General features: G+C 38.0%; 1 protein-coding gene across 2 annotated transcripts in view; it reads left to right on the forward strand.

The window, feature by feature from the left end:
* The window catches only part of cux1b (cut-like homeobox 1b), a 76,677-nt gene extending 72,664 nt beyond the window's left edge, over positions 1-4,013 (forward strand). For both annotated transcript variants that reach the window (XM_028465711.1, XM_028465712.1), the window contains exons 16-22: positions 387-493; positions 579-695; positions 785-868; positions 1,691-1,747; positions 1,837-1,917; positions 1,989-2,053; positions 3,313-4,013. In XM_028465711.1, coding sequence (XP_028321512.1) covers positions 387-493; positions 579-695; positions 785-868; positions 1,691-1,747; positions 1,837-1,917; positions 1,989-2,053; positions 3,313-3,361 — 560 coding nt within the window. In that variant the 3' untranslated portion in view covers positions 3,362-4,013. The remainder of the gene's footprint in view (positions 1-386; positions 494-578; positions 696-784; positions 869-1,690; positions 1,748-1,836; positions 1,918-1,988; positions 2,054-3,312) is intronic.
* Positions 4,014-12,206: the final 8,193 nt, after the last annotated feature.

Consider the following 12,206-nt stretch of genomic DNA (forward strand, 5'->3'; position numbering starts at 1 on the left):
TTTTTCCTGTCAATAAATTCAGTTTTTAAATGGTAAAATGATCCTCAGGAGAACTGACAGGTAGTTGGGAAAGTCGATATGAAACACCTTTTAATTTTTAACTACAGGTTTGCATTTATTTAGATTGTAATGAACAGTTTTTGTAGAATTTCCATGAAATTTCATAGAAATTAACATAGAATTACAAATAAAAAGTCAATTATCTAAACTCAGTTACATTGAAATTATGATTACAACAGCAATATATCTTTTCAATTATAATTTCAATTTTGTTTACACCATAATTGTATTTAATTATCAATTACACGATGACAGTTATAACTGACCACAACCCTGATTTTAACACATGGAGGGAGTAAACAGGGCATTTGTTTGTTTCCGTTCAGGTGTGGGCCCCCATCCTGAGCTCCCACAGGGACAGATGGACTCTCTGCTCTCCATCATCTCCAGCCAGAGGGAGAGGTTTCGCTCCCGCAACCACGAACTGGAGGCTGTGAGAAACACGCACTCGCACTCGCGCTCCTTCTTTTTTTGTCTTCTGTGAGGTAAAGGTTATTCCCTGGTTTGTTGCTTCTCAGGAGAACCGCTCCATGCAGCAGACCATGCAGGCCCTGCAGGCCGAGCTCGACAGCCTGAGAGCAGACAACATCAAACTCTACGAGAAGATCAAGTTCCTGCAGAGCTACGGCGGAGCAGTGCGACGCTTCATTTAACTTTAACCAAATTAAGCTTACATGTTCAACCAAAGTTTGACTCTCACTCCTATGTGGTGTCTGTGCTGCAGGCTGGGGGAAGTGATGACACAGTGATGAGATACTCGTCCCAGTACGAGGAGAGACTGGATCCATTTGCTTCTTTCAGCAAGAAGGTACGCAGTACATCTTCATATAAAGAACACAGAAATGTCCAGATGTTCCTCAGGACTGCAGTGAGACTTTTTAGGTTTAATTATGCTTGAATCCATCAACATGATTTCATGCTGATTATAAAGCAGGAAATACTGGAGACTTTAGCACAGTGGTTCTTTATTAGACGTTCCCCACTTTGAACAATGGTGAACTTTCAAGCCCCACTTGCGGCCATTGCAAAAATACAGGAAATAAAAAAAGCTTAAGAAAACAAAAAAGGAAATTCATTTTTTAAGTCAGCTATTGAAAGTTAGTCTATTGTTCTGCTCAATGTGAAGTACATGCCGACGAAAACCATTATTTTTACACTTTAGTTCCATGTTACATTTTATTCCTGGTTCATATTTAATGCAGTCTTCTTAAAACAAACTTTTATCAGAGCCGTCCCTGATTTTAAGTAACTTCTAACTTGTTTTTATTTCCTAAACTGTTTCATTTTCTGGCCAAGACTATAGCTGCCTATAGAAAGCACTTTGTAAAAAGTGCCTTATGAATAAAGTTTATTATTATTATAAAAATGTAATGCTCTTTTCATTTCTGCTACATTTTTAGGCTTCTCATTAATGTGTGTGTAGGTGTTTTGTGTTATTGATCTTTAATGTCAACGGAGAAAGGCATTTCTGAAGATTGGCATGAAAATGTCCTCCTGTTTGTCACGCCCCACCTGTTATGTCTTCATTCCCCACCAGGGGGCGCACCACACACTTTGAAAAGCACTGCTTTAGCAACAGATGTGGAGTAGTCATGAGAGGCTAAAGATAACTGGATTGTTTGTGTTTCAGGAGCGTCAGCGGCGATACCTGAGCCTCAGTCCCTGGGACAAAGCCACTCTGAGCCTGGTGAGCCCCCCAACTCTCCCTCCCTTCACCCCCCCCCCCCCCCATTTCCCTCGCTGTGTGTGGTGTAATGTTAGCTCATTGTGTCTCAGGGCCGCATGATTCTCTCCAACAAGACGGCCAGGACTATAGCCTTCTTCTACACCCTGTTCCTGCATTGCTTGGTGTTCTTGGTGGGTTTACTGAAAGCAGCTGTTAAAACCTGGAGAGGAAGTGTTCTCACTGGTTCTCTTTGATTAATCAGGTTCTGTACAAAACCGCCTGGAGTGAGAGCATTGGCAGGGACTGCTCCGCTTTCTGCGCTAAAAAGTAAGTCGGCTTGAATTTACCGTTTTTTTGTTTTTGTTTTCCTTTTGTTTGGATGTTTTCCTGGTATGTCTCACAGACGATTGATTGAATTGAGATCCGAGGAATTTTACGTCATTTCTCCTCGATGATGTGTTAAACACGCGCAATGATGGAACCGAAGGTTTTGAAGTTGAACAGAAGCATATGGGTCATAATAGAGAGAAGCTCTCTGTCATTTACACTTAATATATTTGAAGGGCACTATTCAAACATCTGAAAGTAGGAGTCAATAATTTGATATTATTAAAAAAAAAATCCCTCCTTCACTTATGTTGAAAAAGGTTTGTTAGAACCTGATATGTAACAAGACCCAAATTGTATAAAAATGTTTTTTAAAAACCCAAAAAGTAATAACTGGTCAATAATGTAACAAAAGTGATGAGCCCAAAACGTAAAAAGTATTTTATGTTTGTAAACTTTTACATATGTATAAAAGTAAGAAAACAATAGACAACCAAAAATGTCAAGGTTCTCCAAAAAGCTTTAATATATCTAATAAGGTAAATGGTTTTTATGTTTTGGGCTTAGCATCTTGTTACATTATTGACCAGTTATTACATTTTGGGTCATTATTGCATATCGGGCTTTAACATAGCACTTTTTATGTGTAGTTATAGATTAAATGTAAGTGACTGGTAGTAATTCCTCTCTACATTATCATTTAATAAACATTTTTAGTATTGCCTTTCTGAGTGATTTGGGATTATCTGTGTAAAATAAAAATAAAAACAGTGCAAATCAGAGAAGAACATTTTCCTTGAAGTGGTTCAGGTTTTATTATCAAACGTGTTAACAAGCTCTGGTCTAAAGCAGCAGTCTTTCTTTGTTTAAACATGGACTGTGAATGTGTTGGTTTGTTTTAGATGTAAACAGAAGTCAGCGGCTCATTATTAAACAAGCTGTGATGCACACTGTAGTCTGAGGCCCTTCTAACAGAACTCACATTATGCTGTTGGAGCCACAGAAGCTCGTCTGTTGACTGGAGGCCTTTTGCAGGACGTCACTAGTGCCTTGGCCTCACGTCAACCATTCAACACTTTCCATCCTTAAATCACTCTAAAGCAGAAACATGAGCTACAGCTTTGAGGACGCTCTGAACCAGTGGTCCAGTCATTACTATGTGAACATGTGAAATGCTTGCACTCTACATACTATACATAAAGGTGGATTCCTGATGCTGAAACCTTTGAATCTAACATTTAAATGTCCTTCTGCTGCAGGTACTCCGACCATCTCCACCGTTTCCATGAGAACGACGCAAATCTTTAGACATGAAGCGCCTCCTGCACAACATGAATATCCTGCATGGATCTGGCTGGGCATGCAGTAACTCATGTAACCACCAGGGGGCGATTTATGGCTGCAAATCAAAAATTGTTGACTTATTCCAATTTTTTCCTTTCATCTCTCTATCCTAAATGTATGTTATGATTATAACACTCTAATATTACTATACTAATATTGCCTTTTTGATTTATCTTAGATTAGCAAGTAATGAAGGGGAGTAATATTAAAAAAAGGGGCCACATATACAACCTTAAAGTTTATATAAAGAATGATTATAATAGTGAGTTATGTATCAAACTGGTTGTATGGTAAACAGTAGACACCATTAGGGGTGAAAGGTGATGTTTTCTAACAGTTACTGGTAAAGGGATATTTTGGAAGGGGATAGTGGTGAAAACGATCCTCATCAAAGAATATAAAAGGGTTTGTAATTCCTCTTTTTATTGCCCTAGAAAAAAGATTAGTTTGAAATAATGGTAAGTATACGTTGAATCACATCTTTGTGGTGGAAATCACATTTTCTGGCTGATGAGCAGCCCTGATACAAAAACGGTTACTGAGTCTGGGCAAGTTGTCTATCATTTCTTTGTTGCTTGATCCTTGAAAGTCATTCCCAATAAAGACTATGCAGTCATTTGTTGTGTTTTTATTCAAGTGGTTTTTAAGTGGGACACAGATAGACAGACAGCATAATGCAACATTATAGAAATTAAAACCTTTGATATAATATGAATGTCATTGTGTGTGTTGGACCGCCTTAAACACAATTTCAGCTGTGTTGGGCTGCAGCAGACCCTGAAGAGCAGAACAACAAACAGACAACAAAAATACACAAAATGACTGGAAAAATACACAAAACGAGAACACAAAATGTGAAAAAAATTGACAAAATTACACAGAAATTAAAAAAAACTCATGCAAAAAATGATGAGAAACACCAGAATAGCAAATAATACAGAAAAAAAACAAACCCAAATGACAGGAAATAACTTAACATTAACAAATTGAGACACAAAAACACACAAAATGACCACCAAAACCCTTTGTTTCCCGTGATAATGCACAGATTGGTCAAAAACACAAAACTACTACAATAACACACAAAATGACTTTACAAAAAATAACAGAAAAACATGCTACACAAAAAAATACACAAAATGACTCAAAAAAACACAAAACAAAAAATGCAAAATGTGAGAAAAATCGACAAAATTATACCGAAATTTGAAAAACTACAAAACATGACAAATACACACAAATTAGCAAACAATACAGAGAAAAAAAAAACCAAAATGGAAGGAAGTTACTTAACAAGAACAAAATGACACCAAAAACACACAAAATGACCACCAAAACCTTTGTTTCGTGTATTAATGCACAGATTGGTCAATGTTCTAAATGCTGATATGAATGTTGATCATATGGCCCACAGATCAGACATTCAAATGTATTTGGGCCCTACTGCCATAGCAGATGCCCACCTCTGATATAGAGGATGAATAGATCATTTTGTTTCTGTAGAAATGTCAAAGTCATTAGATTTGTGAGTAAAGCATCATTTAATCGTCTGTTGTGGCTCAAAGCAAAAAGGAACGTTTTATATTTTGTCTGGATGGAGTTCAGGCCTTTATGTCACTTCTGTTCAGGCAGTGATACGGACTCACACCGTGTTGTGTGCGGCGGGTGGTCCTAATGCAGTGTGTGTGTATGTTTTATTCATGAGGCCTCTCTTTGTAGACCAACATGGTGGATGTAGTTCAGACCAGCCCTTTCTTTCTCTGCAGTATTTTCTTTATCAGTCGCTGCACAGACTCTGTAATTACTGCCTAATTCTGCACAGTCACCTTTGACCCTAAAGCAGGCCCCTCCCCCACTGCTCCTGCTCCATATCGCTCCTTCCTTCACTTCTGCTGCACATCATCAGCTCCATAAATATTAACAACCTCCATTTGTAGCCCAACACAGGTCAGTGTTAAGTAAGCCTAATGGTCTGATGCTATTTTTACCGCAGTGGAGTCCTCAACCAAGTTTCTTTAATGAAATCGCACTGATGTGTCAGCATTTTGTTTTTGCAGTCTCATGTTGGTTTTTAAAGACCTTAATATCACTGAGAAAGACTGACCAACGGAAGATAAATTGACTTGTTGACCAAACTAACCAGGCTATTGTGTTAAAAAACACATCTAATGTTTTTATTTTCTAAGAGATTTATTCATCAAACCAGTCAAATGTAACTATAACCTTTAAACCCACTGTTGTCTGATTGCTGTTTGTTTGCATTTAAATCATGACCAACTTAAAATGTTGGAAAACACTGATCTGGCCTTCATCATTTTGTGTGTTTATACATCTTTCTAAAAAAGCCCATTGTGAGGTTCAGTAAATGTTCATAAATGCTCATTGTGTAGAGAATTAATTATAGTGTCATTTAATCAAACCCTCACCATGTATAAAAGTCCTGTTGAAAAGTCACTTTCTGAGCAACTCTACACAAACAGGCTGTTTTGTGGCCTACTTGTGTATATTCATGACTTCCATCTCCCCACACGGTGACGTAGGGCCAGAGGACGGCCCGCCCTCCTCCCACCCTCTCCGTAGCCGAGCTTGTGCTGCTTTATCAACACGAGACAGAGCGTGGGGGCGGGGCGTTCACCGGTACATACATAGACTGTAGAAAATACATACATAGCACTGCACGAAGGACGCTGAAATGCTCACCTTTGTGGGCGTGTCTGTTTATCACGGCATAGAGCTTCCTGGAGGCGTGGCTTCTCCAGCTCAGTGTTGCATCAAATTTGTCATTAAAGTGGGAACGCGTCATCAAATTGGAGGTGTTTGGACTCACCCTGCAGTAAGAAAGGAGCAAATCACCCTCTAACTAACCATTGAGGGAATCACTTTAAAAAACACTTTGGACATGTGTATGAAACCCAAATAGAACTTTATGATGTTTAAAGCACAGAAAAGTTGATGTAGCTTAACATGGGCCCTTTAAGACTGATGAGTAGGGATATTTGATATGAGCTTTTTGCCAATGTGCTGACATTGCCCAACATACATTTTTTCAATATTAACACTTTTATCCAATGCAACGTACAACACGAGCAGTTTGGGGTTAAAGGACTTGGTCAACATCCCACAGTGAGAGGGCCCAGGTTGGATTCCAGTCAGTGACCCTCTGATTACAATCCTGCTTCCTTAACCACCATTCCCTACACTCTATACACACATCTCCTCCCCACCAACTTAATTTTAGGTCACATAATATATCTCCACGGAAATAAAAGGTTCAGGCTACATTTAATATGATGCCTCACAGGATTCCACAAATAAACATCTGTACAAAAAAAGAACATTTATTCAACTTTAGTAATGAAAAAAGTGTCTTATACAACAGTTAGTCAGAGTGCTGATATAGAGCAGCAACAGCAGCGGGACTTCGTACGGGTTCGATCACTTCTACTGTACAACTGATCTAAATACCGTTAATTACTGTTACATCTTGGGCTACACACTGCAGTACACTGTGTGCTCTCCACTTGTGAAACTATTTTTGTTGGTGAAGCTAAATGGTTAAATAAACAAATCATAATCTCTTGTCACCTATTACTGTTAACTAATAAAATGTAGTTTTAGAACAGTTGTATAAAAGCAATATCACACTGGAGGTTGTGCTGTTGAGCTGAAATATCAGCAGTGGTGTGATTATCTATGACCAAATCACACTGGTGCTGATATTTCATCATAACAGCATGACCCCAAGTGTGATGTTGCTTAATTATACGTTTTTAATATGTTGTCTGAAACAACAGCACATATTGGTTTTCTAATATCAATGGAAACAAACTACACTAATTTCTGACTCAGGTTATGAGGTTTATTGGCTAACAATGGTTGGGTTTTCACTGGATTCCTCTGGTCCATACTGGTAAGAAAGTGTTTGTAAGCATAAAGTATTGTTTTTCTTCTTCTTCCCATTCAGACCATCATTTTCATTCATTTCTCAGCAGTGATGAAAATCCCATTCAAAGCTTTCATTCAACAGAAACACCATTGAGGATTTATCTTCTTTGTGTGTGAACAGACAGCTTTAGCCACAAACTGCTGATGACTGTTGCATGGAAACCAAGGCTGTGTAGGAGGCGTGTGGAAGCACTTTGCTGATTGTTTATGTTGGTTTGTTTGGTTGGAAAATAAAACTCATTCAGAAATTTTTTTTTTTTTTTTGAGCTTCTTGTTAATCCATGAAGCCACATTCCCGTCCATCGTTGCCTCGTGCACAAACCTTCCTCTGCATCCCCCCGTCCTTTATACCCCTCCCTGCAGGCTGTTGCTATGGAAACATGTCTCCTCTGTTTGGTGGTTTAACACTTGGGCTCTGCATTTCTCACTGATATGTGGTGACATTGTCTGACTGAATCACGTTGAGCACATGATGATCACCCCCTTGTTCTCACCTCAGTATAGGGGGAAATGTAGAGCGCCCGGTGGTTGAGGGTCACGTAACGATGTTAGTCATTATGAATGAAAGATGATGAATTTATATAAGGAGTAATAATATCCCCACTTAGTTCTAAACCTCAACATTTGTTGGATGTTGGTAATTTATCAGCTCAAACAAATCAACTTAACACTTGAACAACCTGATATAAGCTTTACATACAGGATTATTTAAGCAGTAAAATTTAACAGTTTTTAAACCTTAAATCAGAACCAGAACTGAAATTATATGCAAAGTGTAGGCAAGGCTTTATCCCAAGATCAGTATGGACCAGGTTAACCTTTTGAATATGGGGCACCAATTGAAAAGTTGTGTATGCTAAAATAAAAGCAACTTTTTTTTTTGCAACAAACCACGTTTAAAAAACTAATGTGAATGTTTTAAGAAAGTGTCTATTTGTACGATTGTCGTACGGACAACTCCCGGTGGTATTAGGGTTAGGGTAAGGGTTAAGTTATAACCCAATATTGCAACAATTTTTAGGTTTAGGTTTAGTCACGTGACCTAAACTGGCCAAATTGGGGCGCTGCGTACGGATAGAATGTAGTATATTGATATGGCAACCGTATGGATAGCCACTGCCTATTTTTATGTTACTTTTCCCCAGATTTACAGCAATATTTGTGAAATGTGTCATACCTGCTTTTCTTTAGTAAAAAAAATATATTGCCAATAATAAATCTAAATGTTAAATCGAAACATTAAATGTTCGCGTCGATGACCTTTTATTTTGATACTTCGGGTGAATTTGCAACATTTAACTTTCAGATTTAGATTAACCATTTAGATTTAGATTTAATTCTAACATTTAGATTTAACATTTAGAGTTAACATTTAGATTTAGATTTAACATTGACATTATATTGCTACGAGAATACGAGTAATATAAAAAAAATTCACATGTTTTTTAAACGCGGTTTGTTGGTGAATGTTGCGAAAAGTTGTTGTTTATTTTAGCATGTGCAACATTACAATCGGCGCCCAATATTTACACACTGTTAAAAACATACAGCCACTACGCTGATTTAAAGTATCCTGCCGTAGGCTGACATTGGGTTATTATCAGGTTATTATCTTCCATAATGTTTGACCTTAAAAACACTTAACCTGTTGAAGACAACATTCATTATTTTGCAATTACTACACATGGGTGGAGCTTACACATTTTCAGGATTCAGGACCAATCAAAAACTAAACCACGCAGGATTATTGAAATAAAACCACTTTCCAAGTTTGTGTGTTACCAGGGTTAGGTTGCTGTCATCTCAGATCCAGTTTGAAAACACCATGCTAAGAGTCGAGTGCTGCTAAAATCAGGTCATGACGCAAGGCTTTTGTTGCCATATTTTTGGATTTTCATGACTCAGCTCATTACTCAGTCAGTTGCCCAAGTTTCTTGTAGGTTTGCATCCTCTCCTCTATACCAGGGTGCAGCCATTTTTATTAGAGCTTTCTCTGACACATTGATCCTCGAATGGCCTCTGGAGAATGATCTTCATCTTATCACTTTGAATGCTTTTACAGGAAATCAGCACAAAGCTTTTCTCTCTCTTTATTCCCTTTCGTCTTTCAGTTGCTTCCCACCCACGTTTCTCTCTCCTCAAACATCTAATTATGATTTTTTTTTTTCTTTTGTCCCTGCATTTCAAGTCTCGATCAATGACGGCTGCTGTGGAGGCTGTGTTGATGTTGTCTGTGTGCAATGTCATATTCTGTGTGCCATGAAGGAGGGAGTGGGAAACACCCTAATTGGTGATGGGAAAAAGGGAAATTAGATGAAAACTGGGATGAGGAGTTAACATGGACAGAAAGGCGAGGCTGTGGAAGGGATGGCACTAAAAAGAGGGAAGCAGTGCAGGATGAAGAAGAGGCCACGGCTCCCTGGAGGCTTCCATCCACTTCCGGCAGAAAGTGTTTGAGGATCAATACGAAGCAAAAGTCTCCAGAGGGAGGCCAAACGACAGACTTCAGTCGACACAATCTTACCCCATATTTGAAACTCACAAGCATCAAGACAAATGGAAACAGAAGAGGTCCCATCACTGGTCAATGAACTAAAACATTTTCACCAGCTCAACATTTTTTTAGATCTTCTAAGTCAGAGATGGGCAACTTCAGTCAGAGCAGGGCCACAAAAATGTGATTATCTGATCCGAGGGCCACATTATTAACATTCATGTCAGCATTTAGAATAAAGATCAATCTGAGCATTAACACAGGAGAGAACAAACCGTTTTGACTTTGTAGTCCTTTTGTGTGTGTTTTAAATTCCTTTTGTCCATTTACTATTGCAGTGCTCGTAGGAATTATTATGTCTTGCTATAGAAAAGTGGGAGGTTACATAGCTTTTTCATTGATGGTTTACATGGGAGCTTTAATTCCTCTTTAATTCAGAATAAAAGTTAAATCCACTTTAAACTGACCGTGTAAACACTTAATTCCTAATGGAAATTTAATTCTGAATTACACACACGCACGTACACACACATGCGGCCGCGGCGGCGCCTCCGCCACAGTGGTGATGTCATCAGTTCTAAAATTTCATAAAATTGTCCGTTGCCGGTGGACAATTTTATGAAATAATTTCTTAACGGTGTCATTGTAGTCCAAACAAATCTGACATTGCACGACTTTGAACCAAGCAGCAGCCATGTTGAAAGTCTCAGGTCAATCTGAGCCTGATTCGCAGAGATATTTGAGGACCACACACACACACACACACACACACACACACAAAGACAGACAATGATTCCTTGCTTTATAGATAGATAGATAGATTGTTGTCATTTTGTGCAATTTCATTGGCATTTTGTGTGTATTTGAAGTCCTATTGTGTATATGTAGTTTTTTTGTAATCATTTTGTGTTTAAGTGATTGTTTAATGTTTGTTATTCTTGCGTACTTTTGTTGCCATTTTGTTTGTGTTTCTGGAGTTTTGTGTGTTATGTTGGGCTTCATATAACTTCCAACTTCATGAATTACAATTTTGTTTTTGGGGGCCGCACAAAATGAGACCGAGGGTCGCATTTGGCCCTCTGGCCGCTAGTTGCCTATGTCTGTTCTAAGCTCTTGACAGGGAGTGACTGTTTTTTCTGGGTGCAGGTATAATTATGAGATCAATGATCAATATATATTTACAGATGACATCTAAAACATGCAGGACAGCAGCTTTTCATGTTTTGAGTGTGGATACAGTTCACCCTATAACCCTATTTAGGGCTGAAAACCCCAACAGGCTTGTTGTGATGATCCACACCCTTTAGTTAAGATTTAGCCCCCTGGCCTTAGTTTGTAAATATACTACAAAGATGTGTCACCTTGTGTCATCTTTGTTCCTCGTGCTGGTCTCAGATTCATATAATACCTCTTTTTCATCTGCTTTTTTCTACACATTTCTGCACTCGCAATGGTCTCCGCAGGCCCCTCTGTCTCACTGTGTGTGAGTCAATGCTGTAAAATGTGTATTTGACTTTAAAAATGAATGAACTAGTGGAATATTCACAGATAATAACATCATTGATGGTAACAATAAAAGGGTGTGGCTCCTTTAAGTGAAGTGTTGAATAGATCAGTGACTTATACACACACGGATGTACAAAGACACTAATGACACGACCTGTGGTCAAATCAGCTAAAGACACGCGAAGCTCACAGGAAGTTGCAGTGCCTTCAAAATAAAAGCCTCACTGTGCAGGCAAATTTAACACATTAGATGTTTTTTTTTCTTCTTCTCGAAGGACCTGCAACTTAATGCAATATAAAATATTATTGAAGAATCGTAACATCATGAATGATATATATAAACCTCAAAAGGAAGATGTTTTTTTTTTTAAAGACAGAATATCACGGTGGATTAGTGGTTAGTCCTGGGGTGGACACTTGGGTCCTTTCTGTGTGGAGTTTCCATGTTCTCCCTATTCTAAAAACAAATATCCATTATCTATTTCCTTTCCTATCTATTGGTGACCTTGTTAGGTTTCAAAATCAATAAAAATGTAGGTTTTGATATTTTTGGTGAGGGCATCTGAGCCTTTTTTTGTTTCCGCATACCCCCTGATTTCATTATTATTTTTTTTAATAATAATAAAATGTGGGAAAGCTTGATATGAAACATATTTTGATTTAACATAGAACTTGCGTTAAATTATAATTGACAATTTTTATAGAATGTTCATGGCAATTACAATTACAAAGTCAATTATCTAAATGCAATTACAATTGAACTCCAGCAACAGATTTTTTTTAATTACAATTACAAAAATAAATGCACCATAATTGCAATTAATGATCAATTACGCGATTACAATTATAATCTAACCAAACCCT

The sequence above is a fragment of the Gouania willdenowi genome, chromosome 13 (assembly GCF_900634775.1).
Source record: "Gouania willdenowi chromosome 13, fGouWil2.1, whole genome shotgun sequence".
In the NCBI taxonomy this organism is placed as follows: Eukaryota; Metazoa; Chordata; class Actinopteri; order Blenniiformes; family Gobiesocidae; genus Gouania; species Gouania willdenowi.